The 17,992-nt window shown below is 47.3% G+C and overlaps 1 protein-coding gene across 1 annotated transcript in view; it reads left to right on the forward strand.

Moving 5' to 3' along the window:
- Positions 1-11,205: 11,205 nt before the first annotated feature.
- Slc15a1 (solute carrier family 15 member 1) overlaps positions 11,206-17,992 on the forward strand; it is a 30,662-nt gene continuing 23,875 nt past the window's right edge. The window contains exons 1-6 of the mRNA XM_052190486.1: positions 11,206-11,220; positions 12,037-12,118; positions 12,211-12,352; positions 13,408-13,527; positions 16,365-16,464; positions 16,664-16,754. Of these exons, the coding sequence (XP_052046446.1) occupies positions 11,206-11,220; positions 12,037-12,118; positions 12,211-12,352; positions 13,408-13,527; positions 16,365-16,464; positions 16,664-16,754 (550 nt within the window). The remainder of the gene's footprint in view (positions 11,221-12,036; positions 12,119-12,210; positions 12,353-13,407; positions 13,528-16,364; positions 16,465-16,663; positions 16,755-17,992) is intronic.

A 17,992-nucleotide genomic window follows, 5' to 3' on the forward strand; every position in this document is an offset into this window, starting at 1 on the left:
GCAGCCCCGAGCCCCAGACTTTTGCCTGAAGAGATGGGTGATGGAAGAGAGGCTGTTTGCTGTCTGCTGGAGAGAGGTCTCTGAATATCAGAAACTCCCCCAGGCTGGGGGAGACGCCTCAGGAGGAGAGAGCAGCCATAGCACCTTTGGGAGACTGAGGAGACTTTCATTAAAGCTAAGACGTGATCTCTTTCCTGTTATCAAATCCCTCTTATTTAAAACTTAGCAAAAGGCTGTGCTGGGTTTGATGGAGCTAAAATACACATTTCGCACTTGAAGACTATGGCTGCTTTTCACTCAAGTACTTTACTCTGGGGACTAGGTACAAGAGTCAAGTTCTTTGAAGGAAGCTGCCTTCCAGCTCCCAAGGCTGAGGAGTCTGCTTCCTTAGCAAACCACGCTCTACCGCATGCCTTCCTCAGATCTCAGCCTTGTTTGTGTGTCTTGGGAGTTTCTCCAAGTCAGCCTCTTGCTTGGGTGTAAAAAGATGAGCCAGCCTTGCAGGCACCTCCCCCCTGGCCATTTAAAAGTCCTTCCCCATTCTCTTCTGCTCAACCAAAGCGCAAGGCCCAAGTGCCCAGGAAGCTGGTGTCCTTTCCAACTGGAGGTGAGCCTCAGGCTGTTGAGTATCCGCTGGAGACCTGGGAATGGGAGCTGAGGCCCTGCTCTTGCTGACCATCTCTAAGTTTACTTTTACCTTCTTGTTCGTTTGAGACACCAGGATCACAATTCTAGTGCATCATATCTGAAAAATGATCTTAAATTTCTAATCCTCCTGCTTCCACTTTCCAACTGCTGGGATTATAGGTGTGTACCACCCATTTTATGTGGTGTGCAAGATCAAATCCAGGACTTTGCCCATGCTGAGCAAGCCTTCTTCCAATTGTGCTCCATCCCTAGGCTGGCTTCTGTTCCGAGCACACACCCCATCGCCTGGATGAGCACCACCCCTAGGGTCCTGGCCCCATGAGACTGGGTGGGAGCCAAGGATTAGCATGTTCATAGTGCCCTTGCTGCCGGTCCCACCCAGTGACGGGGTGACTCTGAGTGATCATAACTGGCAATACTTTCCTCTCCTTGACCCTTACCCATGTCGAAAGATTGCTGTTGAAGTCTAGAAATTAGACCGAGGCAATCAGTAATAATTAGTCCAGCCTGCCCCTGGGTACATATAGGTATGTGTCCTTTGTGATGGGTAGATTTGTGACTATCTGAAAAATGGCTTTGAAGGCAGGGAGAATCAAAGTGAAGTGCTGGACCACTGGGGCTGGCAGAGTGGGCTAAAGTCCCTGATTTATCCAAATGTTCACTTCCCATGGAAGGCTAGAACAGTCCTACATCCTCAGGGCAGAAACCAAAACTCTGAGCAACACTTCCCTCTTGGTTGTTGTTGAGATGAATGAGACCATAGGAAGCAGTGGTAAATCTGGAGTCATCCTCCTGCTAAACTGTGGCTTTGCTCTTCACACTTCCACGTGTCTCTAGGTGGAAGAGAATCTTTTCCTGTCTTCTCAGGTTTTCTGATTTTTAACTTCCCTACAGCTCTTGAAATTACTGAAGCATCCCATGAAGTGCAGAGAGCAAACAGATTGAGCACCTATGTGTTTGGCTGGTCTAGCTTTCAGGAAACTCCCCAGCAGAAGGGCAGCCTGCCATGCTGTCTTCTAGGGAGAACCACTCTGGACGGAATGGCCGGGTACCATGAACTATGCATACAGGCCGAGACTGCTCAACCCCGGTGTGTTCTCACTCTGGGCCCAGAGCTCCATTACACAACAGCAAGTGGAGTCTATCCCTTGCAGGAGGGAAAGTGGGTAGGTGTCTCAGGTGATCTGATAAGGAAATGAAAACAAGGGTGACTTCTGAGGGACATCTACACATTCCTCCCTGATGACAGAGAATAGGCCAATGTTACCAGGAGCCAGTGACAAGGACTGACTCAGAGATCTTGTAATGCTGTGGTTGCAACACAAGGAACGAGAGAATCTCTGTTTTGTAACTTTGTCCTTTGGTTTACAAGCACAGCTGCTACTGGCTGGCAAGACAGAGCTAGAGCACATGTCAGCAGGTAGAAAATGCTATTGCTGGGACTGGAGAGATGCCCCAGCAGTGAAGAGCACTTGCTACTCTTCCAGAGGACCTGTCAGGTTCCCAGTACCCACACCGAGTGATTTACAACCGCCTTTAATTCCAGATCCAGGGGCTTTACAAACAACATCTTCTTGGGCACATGAACACATACGCATGCGATGTGCACTTGTACACTTGTGCGTATGCACGGACACACACACACACACACACTGATTCTTTGTTTAAACAAAAGAAGAAAAGAAAATACACTGCCCATGGTAAAGGATCCTCCTCTAATGACTACAAAACGGGAAGGTCTCCCAGGCTTTTAAATTGACTCCTGCAGCTCTGCTACCCCACGCAGGAGTTCCCACTGCAGGGCAGGTTTGCTCTCCACCACTATTATGTGGGAAGATGTAACAATGAGCACACGCCTCACTAGGAAGTTTTGGTGCAAGAATCAGGTTCTGGACTAGAAAGGATACAAAGTATTCTTAGATAGGAAGACTCACCCTAAATTCTCAAACCAAACCAATTAAAATGCCTGCAGTGGGCAGGGAGTGACAAGATTTTGTAACAAACTCTTTAGGACTCCCAACAGAACTCGCTCTCTGTTTACTTGTAGATCTGAGATGTTCTTGAAGAAAAGAATTCTTTTCTCTGTTCAAGCCAAACACAAGAATTCACATCCTGTGTGCCTCTCTCATGGCTCCCACAGCTGACAGTGGCACTGTGTTCTAAAACGACAAGAGTGCCTCCTCACGGATATGGAGGCTGGGAGTCCAGTCAAGCGGTTAGGAGGCCATGCTCTGTCTGAAGGCTCCAAGGGGCTGTGGCCCAGGCCTTTCTTATGGCTTCTGGTGGCATTGCAGTCCTTGGCTCAGAGACATTCTCCAGTCTCTGTGTCCACTGTCATGTCGTCATCTTCTTCCTGTGTATCTGTCTACTGTCTCTTCTATCTTGTCAGGATGTCACTCACACTGGATTAATGTGCCCCCTCCTTCTGCTTAACCTCACCTAGATGAATTATCCTTGCAGCAAGCCTGTTTCCAAAAAGGCCATATTGTGAGATTCTGGAAAACTCTATCTAACCCCCATATCACACTAAGAAAATGTATTTTATCACATACATGTGGAATTAACTTGTAATATAGAGCGTATAAAGATGACTCTATTGGGGTCAGCAGCATCTCAGGTGCCACCTTGGGTAGCCAGCAACATAGATGAGTTTTTGTGTCACAATTCTAATCAATTATAAACAACCATTTAGTAATGAAAAGTGTGTGGGAAAAAATTACCCCCATGATATAGGTAACATCTGGTGAAACCTATGCTGGGTGAGGTGTCATATGCTGATCATTAATCCTAGTACTTGGAAGTAAAGGCATGCAGATCTTTGTGAGTTCAAGATCAGTCTGGTCTACACAGTGACTTTCTGGATAGCCAGGGCTACAGAGTGAGACCCTCTTTCAAAACTCAGGCAGAAATATATCAGGTAAAATCAGAAACACGCTATCAAAGTAAGCACGGGCAATGTATCTCATTATTCTGAAACTCAGGGCCACACTCTGTCGATACTGAATTAGTGGGGCTGCGCCGAGGGTAGGGCAGGTCTCCAGGTAGTCTTTATTCATACTGTTGAGTCACATATGCACGTTTTATCTTCAAGGTAGCTGCTTCTGCCATTCCTGTACATCCGAAGATTATAAGACTGGGAGAACAAAGTCACTTAGAACACTTACACAGAGTGTTATTAGATAATATCTATCAAATTTAAATAGCACACATTTTACCAACATTTATGTCTAGATTCTTTTTAATATTTTAATTTAGCAGTGAGGTGTGTACAATATAAATGTCAATACCAAAAAAAATGTTTTCATTCTGCCTCAAGTCTTTCAGACAGATCTTGCAGTGGTAAAGCAGGTTTTTATTTTTCAGTCCTGATTTATCATCTTAAAAAAAAAAAAGAAAGCCTTTGTGTATAAAAGTTGTAGTCTGAGTTGTCTCTAAAACAAACTTCTCAAAAGACTAAAGGCTGGCTTGTTTTAATTTGGCAATGTGTAGATGGTTTGGGCCTTGTCCTCTCCTATGAAACTATACAAGATCAAGTTGTGTATCAATACAGTGCGCCCAGCACATTCCTGCTGCTGGTAGGCAGGTTCCTGTCCTCTGTTGGGAGTCTTCAACCTGAGCTGGAGGGAGGGGCGGTGGTCATGTGCCCCCTAGCCACCCCCCATCAAGTCCTCCCTCTGTCTCCTTCCGGAGCCCTCTCTGGGGAAGAGCCTCTCTTCTCTAATCAAGAAACATAGTCATCTCTTCACTCTCAACCACATGCATTACACTAAGCCTCGGCCTAAGGCCTGGCCCAAGACTGTTCTTCTACAATAAAAATATGAGTAAAGATAAAGAAACCAACTTGGGGAGCAAGGGTTGCGTCAGTTGCTTTTCTATTGCTGTGACAAAACACCATGGCCAAGGCAACTTAGAAAAGAAAGCATTTTACTGGGGCCATGGGTTATAGTCCATGACCTCTGAGGAGGAGGGAGGGCGGCAGCAGCGGAAAGGCTTGGCTCCCGAGGAGTCCGTGAGAGCTTCTACCTTGAGACACAAGCTTGAGAGAGGGAGAGAGAGGGGGAAGGGGGGGAAGAGGGAGGGGATGGCAGAGGGGGAGGGAGAGACAGGGAGACGGAGAGAGGATGAACAAACTAGGAATCGTGGTTTGGGCTTTTAAAACCTTAAAGCCCACCCCTAGTGGCACGCCTCCTCCCACAAAGCCATGCCTCTTAAATCTCCCTAAACAGTTCCAGTAACAGAGGACCAAGCATTCAAATATATGAACCTGTGGGGGCATCCTCATTCAGACTGCTGCCATGCCTTGGGAAACCATCGCACCTGTCTATAGCTGGGCAGAATTTAAGACCACCACTCCCCAGGCCCTCTGTTTTGTTAAAGACGTGTTAACTCTGAGGGTCTCCCTGGCCTCCTGACCCTTCCCTGCCACGGAGCAATTGGGGACTGAATGATCTCTGAGCTTGTCAAAAGACAGCTGGATCCTGTGGCCCACTGAAACCCTTTCGGCAAATTACAGGTATGCTCAGAGAATAGTGTCTGTTTATAAGACAAGCCTGTGTGCATGCCACTACACACATTCATAGAGGCCAGAAATTGTTGTCAGCTACATTTTGGTTTTAGTTTTTAGGTTGTTTTGTTTGTTTTGTTTTGTTTGGGACAAGGCCTTACTATGTGGCTCTGCCTATCCTGGAACTCACTGTGTAGACAAGGCTGGCCTCAAACTCTAGAGATCCACCTGCCTCTGTCCCCTGCGTGCTGGGATTAAAGGCCTGTGCTGCCGTGCCTAACAATGTCGACTGTCTTGCTTAATCTCTCTCCACCTTATTTTTGATAAGCTATTGGATATAGAGAGTCTCTATCTCACCAATTCATCTAGGCTGGCTCGCCAGTGAGCTTCAGAGGTGCTCCTGTCTCTACCTTTCCGGTGCTGGGATTTAACTGCTGTTTGCCGTGCTTAGCTTTATCTGCAAATACTGAGAATCTGAACTCGGGTCCTCATGTTTGCACAGTAGACATGAGTTTCAGTCTAGTTGAGTCTAACTCAGTCTGACTGAGCCTCCTCCCTGGTTCTTTGGAAACATTTTTAGAGGGTAGGAGGATGTTGCAACATGAAGTAACAAGCGGTACAAAGCAAATAGCCTTTGACCATTATGGGCTGCAATATGTATCCCCTAAGTTCAGATGTAGGGAAGTCCAGGCCCCCAGTACCAGGGATGGGACCTCTTTGAAGAGCCGGGCTGCTGCAAATGTGACTGGTTAATATCAGATCATTGTGGAGGGGGTGAGCTACAAGTTCAGGGGAACTGATGTCTTTATTATAGGGGAGGTTGGAGCACAGGTACACATGTGAGAGGAATGCTCTGTGAAGAAGACAATAGCAGGTGACGCTTCTGTGAACCAAAGAATACCACGGATTGCTAGAAACCCCAGAGAGGCTCAGAACACTCTCCCTCTCAGACACAGAAGACAACTCTCACAACACTTCCCTCTCAGACTCCTAACTTCCAAGGCTGTGAATCAATGGATCCAGGCTGGTTTTGAGCCACCTGCATGAGAAACCTTGGATTCTAGCCCTTCGAAATGCATGTGCTGCCCAGGAGCTGTGCCCAAGCCTGAGCAGTAGATGCCAAGGTGTGAAGGCAGAGACGCAGCTGTCAGGCATGCACGAGACAAAGTGTAGCCTGATTGACAGATGAGAAAGCTACAGGGGCGGGCACATTATCACTTAAGTAGATCGTACAGCCTGAGTGCCCTGGCACCTGTCCTGCAGCACAGGCATATCAGGATCTGCTGTTGTCACTGTGTGTTATGAGGTGCCCCACTGCTGAGGAGCTGACGCTAGGCAGCAGCTAAGTGGGTTGATGTTCCATGTCTGTTTCCTGACGAGCAACTCAGGGGGTACATGGAGTATGGATTCACCAAAGCTTCTCCTTGTCCCGAAAGAGCCACAAGACTTCTGTCAGGACTCAGACCAACCATGGCCAATCAAGCCTTGGGTATGGTCCCTGCCGCCTAGCTGACCCTCTTGGATGGCACCATGCCCAAATCACTCCATAAACTCCATGCTCTCTCATTAGCAATGCTAATGAGCAGTAGTGGCTCCTCCATGCGGTTAGCAACAGGTAGCTTTCCTTATTCTTGGGGTGTTTGTTTTAACTTAAGACAAGAGTCTCCCTGTGTGACCCTGGCTGTCCTAGAACTGGCTCTTCAGACCTGCCTGGCCTTGAACTCACAGATATCTGCCTGCCTCTGCCTCCAGAGTGCTACAACCACCATGCCTTGCTTTGGCAATGAACAGTATAGACAGGGCAACCCCTGATGCTTTCATTGTGCTTTCTCTTCTTTGTATGGTGTTTATATTCATCCACTGACTGACTCAGGATAAAGGTTGTATTTCAAAAATCAGTAATGAGGGTGCTGGAGAGATGGCTCAGTGGTTAAGAGCACTGACTGCTCTTCCGAAGGTCCTGAGTTCAAATCCCAGCACCCATATGGTGGCACACAACCATCTGTAATGGGATCTGATGCCCTCTTCTGGTGTGTCTGAAGACAGCTACAGTTTACTTACATATAATAAATAAATAAATCTTAAAAAATAAACTGTAATGATATCAGCAGAGCCTCCCTTTTCCATGGAAGAAAAGACACCTACAAATTTGCCCAGACTTTAGGGTGCAGGAATTTTTAGAAATAGTTTTCTCTCCACCTGAAGGAAGGAGTTCCTTTCTCAGACCTCAGCAAAGTGCTTTGTATCCCAAATCCAACTTCCAGAAGTGTACTCTGCATTCTGAGTGTTGCCAAGGGAGCTTAGCTGTGTGCCCCACAGTCAGTGTCCTGACTATGGATGGCACATGCCTATAAGATATACTCTATACTCTATGCTGCATACTGTAGGCCTGTGGTAGGTTTACCCTCTGGGTTTGTATAAATACACTCTGTGGTGTTTGAACATGGATAAAAATATCATCATCATCTTTGCCATCGGTAACATATGTTCTCAGAACATGTCCCCATGAAGCAGCTCTCCTGTGTTGATTTTTAGGTAACAAAACATTACTTAGAGATTCCAAGCCTGCGTGGTTCAATTTATTATGCTCCACATAAATCACAGGAAGTTTCCACATCAGAGGAGAAATGTTAGTAAGTGGTGGGTCTCACTAGAGTCTCATCCCCCCTTTTTCTCTGTCCCTCCACTGCACCCCAAAGTTAGCAATGAGAGAAATGTCAAATACACACTTACTGTTACTGGTTTTTGTCTAAATTTTTTAGATAATAAAAAGTCAAAATCCATTAGACATAATAACAGCAAAAGCCAATGTTTAGTCAGTGATTAGACACACTGGCACCACTGAGCTCTCTAGATAAGGGAGTCTGGAGTCTAGCTGTGGTCCTGGTCATACTTACATCTCCAAGTGACCTGCAGGCTACTCTGGGAGCACTGGTTTGTCCAACATGCTCAGTGAGTGGTCTGAAGTAAACCAAGTCTTGTTGAGGTTGAAATCTGAGCTCAAATCAAGACTCTTGTGGCCCCCTCAGGGCCTCTATGCTTGGCCTTTCTATGATAGCGGTCCTGTTGACACAGGTACGTTCAGATAAGAAGTGCTGACTTCAGTGTATGGCCAGCAGATAGTTTGGGATTCTATAAAAAGGAGCTTAGCAACCTCTGCCCCGGAATAATAAGGATAATAAAGGCAGTTCTCAGGAATGCACATCTTTCAAAATACAAAATGCTTCCTGCAGGATGTCTGGGTCCTGCCCCCTCAGGCTTTCGCTTCAAGAACACAAGCTACCCTGCAACCAATCAGGGCGCTGCAGGATGCCCACAGCCGGGATTGCCCTGCTGTCCTCCCTGGAGACTAAGGCTCTTCTCTGCTAATTGTGGCCGACCTCAGCTACTTTGTGGGCTCTTCTCTTTTCCATCCTTTATCCTCCATCACTAGATAGGAGGAGGAGGAGGAAAGAGAGAGAGAGAGAGAGAGAGAGAGAGAGAGAGAGAGAGAGAGAGAATGAAAAAGAACGAGAGAGAGAGGGGGGGGAGAGGAGAAAGCTGGATCTAGTTTCTTTTTTCTAGTTTCTTCTTTGCTTGAGTGACGTTGAACACTTCCTTTTCTGTAATGAAATTCTGAGCCTGATGATTGGTGAACCAAGGGCTCAGCCCTCTAAACATTACCCGTAACCATATATGCATTTGCTGTAAATCAGTGCTAGGTAATATTTAACAGGAATATATAGTCTCTGCTCTGGAAATAAGGTTCCTCCCCTGTGAACCAGAACATCTAGGAACACGGGAAAGACACTACCTTGGTGAGCCTCAGCCTGCTCTGTGGACTCTGGGCTTGCGGAGCCCCTCCCTCATGAGAACCTCTGGGCCTTTGCGTTAGTCTCATTCCTGGCTTGGTCCTTCAAAGGCCTTGTGGAGACCACGTTCTCTGACGTTTAAGTAGAGTGAGCAGTGTGCTGTCTCCTCAAGAACACAACTGCCTCGCAATAAATGTGGGTATGCCCTAAAGCATGCCCACAGTCTGGTTTGCTCCTCTGTCCTTCTCTGTGGTGACATAATTGTCACTCAGGAGAGTGTCATTCAAGGCTGAAGATTCTAGGATGGTAGTGTCTCCAGTTAACTAATGTGTGACGTGGAGGAGAGACGCCGTATCGTAAACCACATCAGTCAGAAGAAAGCTATAGTCTGAGGCATCTTGCTGGGCCCTCATGAACTTTCACGGTACCTTACACAGCAGGTGATGTGTCTCTTCATCCCACTATGATTACCCAGGCTTACCCAGGGTCCCAGGTGGCAGTTGGCAGAACTAAGATTCAGTGCCAGCTCCGAGTCCACGGCTCTCGTTGTACCTTGAAGCTACCCCTTCCGTCAAAGAAAACAGAGTTTGGTTATGGCATGGAATCTCTGGCTTCAGCTTTAACCACAGGAGAGCTGGGAAGCCGCATCCTGGGAGGTCAGGACGGTGGTTTTTCCCTTCTTAGAGCAAGGACTAAAATAACATCAAACATACTCTGAAGTGGGCCAAAGACTGCAAGACCATCTGCTGTGATGCCCTGTGATTTCCTGGGGCCACAGCAGATTAGACAAGTGGAAATGGCCCCAGCTCCGCTGACAGGAGCAGAGAGGGGTGTACCTGTGGTGGGTGAGGGCTGGGAGCCACACAGTCTGACAGTACACAGTGGTCAGTCAGGGGGGGAGAATTATGAATGGGGGACACGATAAGAGATCGAGGCAAGGAGCGGTGGTCGACACTTGTACTTACCCAGCTTCTGCATTTGGTTTCTGCTCCGAATAGCTGGTCTTCCTGGTTCTCAGAACCAGAGAAGTGATCATCTTTCTATACAGAGATCTGTCAGGAAACCAGAGACCACAGCTTACACACACTTCTCAAAGAGAGGTCCCCAGACTGCGGTATATCCAGATCACCTTGGAGTTTGTTTAAAAGCCAGAAGCTCTCTAACTCTTAATACAAGACACAGTGGCTAGGGCAGGGCCCAACAAGCCCTCTCCAGACAGTCCACTCTGCTGTAGGGCAGGGTACACAGGCCAGGACTGGGTTTTAAGGGTTACTTACAATTCTCCAGTGCAGCAGTTTTCAAAGCATGCAACCACTGGGAGACTGGTTAGAAAACACAGTCACGTGTGTCTGCCAGACCTACGAGTCAGCAGCCCTGGCCCAGGCCAACAGTCTGGTCTACAAGCCTCCTGGAGAATCTCAGGCACAGCCCAGTTTGTGGCCCACGACTGCTGAGCGGTCGGTGGACTCCTGACGGAGGCAGGGTGTGCGGGCCTCCGGAGCCCTAACATCAAGGAACTGTAAAATGAAGTCAGAGTGGGGTCTGGGAAACAGGAAGAGAATGGGTCCCCCCTGAAAGGGGGCAGTATGGTGACAACTAGCCTGGAGGGAATGGCCCATCATAGCAGCATGTTGGTGGGAATGTCAACACCGGTGCTTAGGGACACCCTAAATGGGTAGGGCATGTCAATGGGTAGGGATGTCAACACCGGTGCTTAGGGACACCCTAAATGGGTAGGGCACCCAGCAGGAGGCTGCTGTCTCCCGTGTCACAGACTTTGAGAGGACACACAACACAGTCAATGACCAAACAGCTGATTGACAGACTGGCTGGAGTCTGCTCCGGAGAAGGGCAGGAAGGAAGGCAGGGTTAGGAACAGAAGGGCTGACTCTTTACTCTTTACTAAGCACCTCAAGGCATGTTATACCTCATGATTTAACCCTCACAGCACCCCACTGACCTTGTGAGACCCGGAAGAACACACTAGAATGTTTGGTTTTATACAGAGGCAGCCTTTGAAGTGTTTGAGGAGGAAATGGTTTGGGCTTGATTTCCTGGGCCCTGGTTCTCACTTTTGTATCTCACAAGCATTGCCTGAGGAGGTCAGTCCCCACTGCAGATGAGATGTGAGTCTTGTGTCCTTGTCGGGATCCCAGAGGACACTAAGGCTTCCTGCCGTGGGAAGCCAGAGGAGCTGAGGCAGGCTCAGCCAAAAGCACTGTCGTAACTCGACTTTAATGTTGTTTCCTTTCTCTTTTAGGGATGTCCAAGTCTCAGGTGAGTACTCTCTGTCCTCCTCCCATGTCTTTGTCCTGTAAGTCACACGATGTTTTGCTCCTTGGTGGACACAGATGTGCCTTATTCACTTGACACATGAGCTTAGGTCACAGAGATGATCCTAAGTTCTGCATGGATGTCCTCAGCTTAAGGGATGCTGCTTATTTCCTTCTCTTGCTAGTTGATCTACCTCGTTGCTGTCTCTGTGTGGAGATAACTAACATAAAGCTATAAAAATCACAAAATTCAAAGTTCTGGTTCTGAATGGAACTGAGAAGTTATTACATGTGTGGTGGATCTCTGTCTAGCTTCCAGTGCTGGTGTGTGAGTGTGAACTGGTGAGGAGTGTGTTCCAGTGCTGGTGTGTGAGTGTGGACTGGTGAGGAGTGTGTTCCAGTGCTGGTGTGTGAGTTTGAACTGGTGAGGAGTATGTTCTAGTGCTAGAGTGTGAGTGTGGACTGGTGAGGAGTGTGTTCCAGTGCTGGTGTGTGAGTGTGGACTGGTGAGGAGTGTGTTCCAGTGCTGGTGTGTGAGTGTGAACTGGTGAGGAGTGTGTTCCAGTGCTGGTGTGTGAGTTTGAACTGGTGAGGAGTATGTTCTAGTGCTAGAGTGTGTGGACTGGTGAAGAGTGTGTTCCAGTGCTGGTGTGTCAGTGTGAACTTGTGATGAACGTGTTCCAATGTGTGTAAGTGTGAACTTGTGAGGAGCGTGTTCCAGTGTGTGTAAGTGTGAACTTGTAAGGAGCGTGTTCCGTTGCTGGTGTGTGAGTGTGAACTTGTGAGGAGCGTGTCTAAATACTGTTGCCCTGTTTGTCAGGGTTGCTTCGGTTACCCGCTGAGCATCTTCTTCATTGTGGTCAATGAATTCTGTGAAAGATTCTCCTACTATGGCATGCGAGGTAAGTTTCCGGCTCACCTTGCCGTTCTGTAAGAGCATGTGTTGCCTCGGCCAGCCCTAACTGTCTTTCTCTCCCCCTCCGCCTGTGGAAAGCACTGCTGGTTCTGTACTTCAGGAACTTCCTTGGCTGGGACGACGATCTCGCCACGGCCATCTACCACACGTTCGTTGCCCTCTGCTACCTGACTCCAATTCTTGGAGCTCTGATTGCAGACTCGTGGCTGGGGAAGTTCAAGTGAGTGGTGGGGACTTGCTCACCACATGAGCAGAGATGTAGACTGTGAGCTTTGTCATTTGGGATGGTAGACTCGAGGGTTGGGAGGAGCCAAGAAGAAGAAACTCATAGGACGTCTGTGGCCTTGTTTCTGCTTCACATTGTATTCCTAGCACTTCACAATGTAAATTGGAGATGGTTAAGGTTTTGTTGGGGGCTTTTTTGGTTTGTTTTGTCGTTTGCTTACACACACACACACACACACACACACACAAAGAGAGAGAGAGAGAGAGAGAGAGAGAGAGAGAGAGAGAGAGAGAGAGAAACTGTACTGTTTTGAAATAGTGGCAGGGACCCTGACTATCGCTGCTGAGGAGCCGGTTGCCTGGTACCCAGGTCTTGCTGCTGCAGGCTCCCTGGCTCAGTGGGCGGGAGCCATCCTGAGTACTCACCCAAACAGGGGCGATCTCACAGAGAATGATCAGGGAAAGCTTCTGGTAACTTTATAGGGAAGGTAAATGTTCTTCTAGGTCAAAGTACTAACCCAAGCATGAGGAAGAACAGTCAGCTCTCTTTAAAGAAGCTGAAAAGTTAGTCAGTGTCTACTCCTAGCCAGCCACCACTGCCAGGCACAAGCTAGAAACTTTTTCTGAGCTGTTTGAGAATATCATAGATATGTACACTGCGTTTTGATCAAGTTCAGTCTGAATTTCCTCCCATCCGCTTCCTCTCACCCCCACCACACATTCCTTTCCAATGTCTTGTTTGTATCCCCGAGTCCACTCAATGCTGTCAAGATTCTTAAGTCTTATTGTCCAATTCTGTAAATACTGATTTCTGTGGTGGCAGAGGTGGGGTAGAGGGAAGTTGGAGGTGGGTCTTCCCCCTTCTGGGCTCTAACCACAATTTCACTCTATGTACCCATGCTCTCCCTTCCTGGGAGTTCCCATTTTTACCTAGTTTTGAAAACCAGGTAGATCCATGACTGGGCTCTTTGAAGCTTTGCAGGAGGAAAAAATGGAAGCAAACAGCTACTGTGTGATTAAGTAGGACTCTCTTGCCCTTTCTACACACAGGACGATTGTTTCATTATCCATCGTCTACACAATTGGACAAGCAGTCATCTCAGTGAGCTCAATTAATGACCTCACAGACCACGACCACAACGGTGTTCCCGACAGCATTACAGTGCACATGTGAGTCCATGGTCACCGCCGCCCCTCCCCCCCCACTGCTTTCAATGATCTGTTGGTGATCTGATGATTCATCTTGTTCCTGAAGTGTCCCCCTAAGAGAGCAGAGAAGTCTTCCTCCCTACTCAGTAATGTAGAGAAGGTGGTTCGGTGGACTAAATGCTGTGTCTTCAGGGTGTCCCCACCCTAATGTCTGCTCACTGTGACTAGGATTGAAACCTCCCATTTGGTGTATGATCATGTGAAGGTTTTTATGCTCATAGTGTCTTCCCTAGGCAGACATAGCTTCCGTAGACGTTGGGCCTGAACACCACCCACTTTCCCCTCTATCCTAAGATCTTTAGTTTCTCCCTAAAACCATAGCAGGCTGTTTTTATCACTTCTATTTAGCAGACATTGTCCTAGCCACCTGCTCTGAGCTTTCGCCAGCAAGGTCTGTTCTTCCTGGAGTTGTTCTCCTTCCCCGCAGTGTGGCTTGGTGCACGAATTACACGGCCTGCTTGTTTGTTTGCTGCCTTTTAGCCCGGCATCTTACTCTGTATCCCAGGCTGGTCTAGAACTTGCCGTACACGGCATCTGTCTATGGATCCCAGGCTGGGGATATATAGCCCAAGCTATATAGTCTCGGACTCACACTCCTCCCACCTCAGCTCCCACATGCTGGGGTTGCATGTGTGTACCCGCCGTCCCTTAGTTAGGGTTACTTTACCATGATGAGACACCATAGCCAAAAGCAAGTTAGGGAGGAAGGGTTTATTTGGCTTACATTTTCACATTGCAGTACGTCACTGAAGGGAGTCAGAATGGGAACTGACACAGGGCAGGAGCCTGGAGGCAGGAGCTGATGCAGAGGCCATGGAGGGGTACTGCTTACGGGATTCCTCCCATGGCTTGCTCAGCCTGCTTTCTTATAGAACCCAGGACCACCACCCCAGGGATGGCACCACTCACAATGGGCTGGGCTCTCCCACATCAATCACTAATTAAGAAAATCCACAGGCCTGCCTACAGCCTGACCTTATGGTCTCAACTAAGGTTCCCTCCTCTTCAGTGACTCCAGCTTGGATCAAGTTGACATAAAGCCAACCAGCACAACCAACCCCTTGTCAACTTGACACAAACACAACACCGCTCAGCCACAACTTTCCCTTTCTTTATTTATCCCTAGATCACACATTAATATAAACATCACAATATAAAATATTTCAAATTTTAGAAGTCCCACAGTCTTTAAAAACATAAATTCTTAAAAGTTCAGTCTTTAGCCAAGCATTGAGGTACAACATCTCTAATGTCAACACTCAGCAGCAAAGGCAGATGATGGATCTCTGTGAGTTTAAGGCCAGCCTCATCTATATAATGAGTTCCAGGTCATCCAGGGCTACACAGTGAGACCCATGTTCAAAAACAACAAAAAAAGCCTCTTTAAAATATTCAAGCTTTCTTTTCAAATCCAAAGTCTTTGCAAACTTCAAAATCTCTTTTAAAATTTAAGATTGTTTATATTTTAACTTCTTAATGTAGGAGCTAATAGCTATAATGCTCATTTCTCTGACTTTCCTGCTGAACACACACGTGCCCACAGGACAGTCCTCCCTGTCTGGTGCATGGGCTGGAAAGAGCAGTGTCGGTGAGCAGGGGCAGCTGTGAGCTCAGTGGGCCACCCAGACTACTGAGCCAAACCTTCCCACAAAAGATCCAGGTGACCTTGGATGAGCTGTCTTTTTAAAAGCATTAGGGAAGGGGGCAGACACGGGGCTGGAGAGATGGCACAGTAGATGAAGTGCTTCTGGGCAAGTGTAAGAGCCTGTGGTCAGATCCCTGTGACCCCAGCCCTGCAGGAGCAGAGACAGGCAGATCCTAGAGGCCAACCAGTAGGAAGAACCCAGATCAAAAAGAGACTGTATCCATTCCATGCTTAAATATTTTAAGCAACATTATCAGCCAAGAAGATATAAATTCTTCCAAACTTCAGATGTCTAACCTATAGTATAGCTCTAATATCAGAAATGCTATGTGTTTTCCCGTTTCAAATGATTTTTTTTAGGTTGGTTTTCAAAGAAATGGGTTTCCTGATAGTATTCTCACACAAGTCATTATACTTTGTCTTAATTCCCCTGTCGCCTCATGATTTTATCTTTCAGTTCTGGAGGTAAAATACTTACAGATAACCTAGAAGAGATAACAAAAGTAAAATTAAGATAAATAACCCTCAGTACCACAACCTGGTTTTAACAATACAACATTTGTTCTGTTTCTCTCCATCCTCTTCTAGTGTATAAGCAACTGCAGACAATCACAGAGCCTACAGAGATATTCTGCTTTGTAAAAAATACAGAGATATTTTTTACTATCTCTACAGAGATAGTAAATCATGCTTTCAATGTCACTAAACGACATTGTGCATCCATTTTGATTGGCATAAGGTTTATGTTTGTTTGACTGACATCTGTGCGTTGACATAGGTCTGCATGTGTGCTGAGAACTGAAGTGGGGGCCTTGCATACCCACCATTTACTCCACCCTGAGCTATGCACCCCACCCCTTAACTAACCTTTCATGTGCCAAAAGTCCGTATGCAAATCCTTGTTTAGATTTCAAGACATTTTCAATTAAATATAAATGATGGAACAAACATAGTGGGTTCCAATTCCATGGTGTCTGAAATTCCAGTTTCCCTCAACGCTCAGCCTGTGTTCTTCCGCCTTTACCTTCTCACCAAGGGTGAACCTCCTTGTGTCTGTTTCTGTGCACCACGTGTCTGTAGTCCTTGGTGTCCACAGGGGGATGGGCCTTCCTGAGGACCTGCCACCTTGGCCTTAAACCACGTCTTTCCCCAGAGCACTGTCCATGATTGGCCTGGTCCTGATAGCCCTTGGGACAGGAGGAATCAAGCCCTGTGTGTCTGCGTTTGGTGGCGATCAGTTTGAAGAGGGTCAGGTAAGACTGTGAACTGCATGGGAGCCAGTCAGTGACTAGAGCAGTCTCGTGATGGAATTCCTGGAGCATGAGTCCCATCTCTGTCCTAGTCTTTTCCAGGATGCTTGAAAGTAGGATACTGACCCAGGTTCTGAGCCCCATCATCTCCCATGACCCCCAGCCAGGTTGTCATAACCTAACTGTGCCCCTCTTGTGACAGGAAAAGCAGCGAAACCGGTTCTTTTCCATCTTTTATTTGGCTATCAACGCTGGAAGCCTGCTCTCCACGATCATCACTCCCATACTCAGAGGTAACAACCGTCTGTTAAGAACTTGGATGCTCTCTTTTTAATTATGAGGAAGTCAGATAAAAAGGCTAAGTCTCCCAGATGTGCTGGCACACACCTTTGATCATAACGCTAGGAAGGCAGAAGCGGATGGAGCTGTGTGAGCTGGAGGCCAGCCTGCTCTATATAGTGAGTTCCAACCCAGAGCTATGTAGTGAAACCCAGTCCAGAGACAAAACAAAACAAAACAAAACAAAAAAGGCTGAGTTCTTATCTTTTGCTTTTGTTTAATGATCCCGCTGCCACACATGCTGGGATAGTTGTCAAAATCTAAACTGTAAACCTCTTCCTTCCATGTTTACCCCCTGTCCAACTCCATGGACGACAGGAAACTTCTCACACTATCGATTTTTTAACATTAAACATTTACACCACCAGCAACATTTGGGAAGAGATAAGCCGGCTATGGTTGACTTTCCGCCCTTTGCCCTTGCTCCCCGTGGTGTTTCAGAGAGTCGGGAAGACATAAGAAACTGAATGTGTCAAAGGTTTCTATACTTCATTAGTAAGGAACTGGAAAGCCTTTGCAATCTGCTCAAGCAAGGATTTGATTGACAGTGCTCAGTGCCTAGGGACGGGGTCTTCTTTGTCATAAATGGGAATCATGTACAGTTGTGGACAAGAAACATTTACACAAACATCACTTTCCCCATGGTTAAGGTTTGTTCTCTATAGGGTAGTGAAATAGCTACTTAAAGACAAGACCAGAATCCCTGTGGGACCCAACTCTTTCGGAGTGTTTGTGGGGATCCTCTGTGGCCTTTACAAAGCCCTAGTGCTTTTCCTTATCAAGATGAGGATCTTGGGGAACTAAGAGCACCCCCAGTCAGAGGACAGCAAACTGTGGGTCAAGTCCAGGAGCCTGGAGAGAACCACCATTTACATCTGATTGCTTCCTCTGTGAAGGCAGAGGGGAGGAGCCAAAGCCTAAAGTAGGTGCTGTCCAGCCCTTCCTCATCCCATGATGCCTAGCTGCTGTGCTTATAGGACACAGGCAGCAGTAAATGGGAGTGTGTCAGCTTTAATTTACTGAGTCCCACGTGCTGAGCTTAGAGGGTCCAGGTCACATTTATCTCCACAAGTTAGAAAATCCACAGAATAGGGGCCAGTGAGATGGCTAAGCCGGTAAAGGTGCTTGCTGCTTATCCTGAGTTTGACTCCTAGACCCAGATACTGGAAAAAGAGAACTAAATCCTGCAAGC

The sequence above is a fragment of the Apodemus sylvaticus genome, chromosome 8 (genome assembly GCF_947179515.1).
Source record: "Apodemus sylvaticus chromosome 8, mApoSyl1.1, whole genome shotgun sequence".
NCBI lineage: Eukaryota > Metazoa > Chordata > Mammalia > Rodentia > Muridae > Apodemus > Apodemus sylvaticus.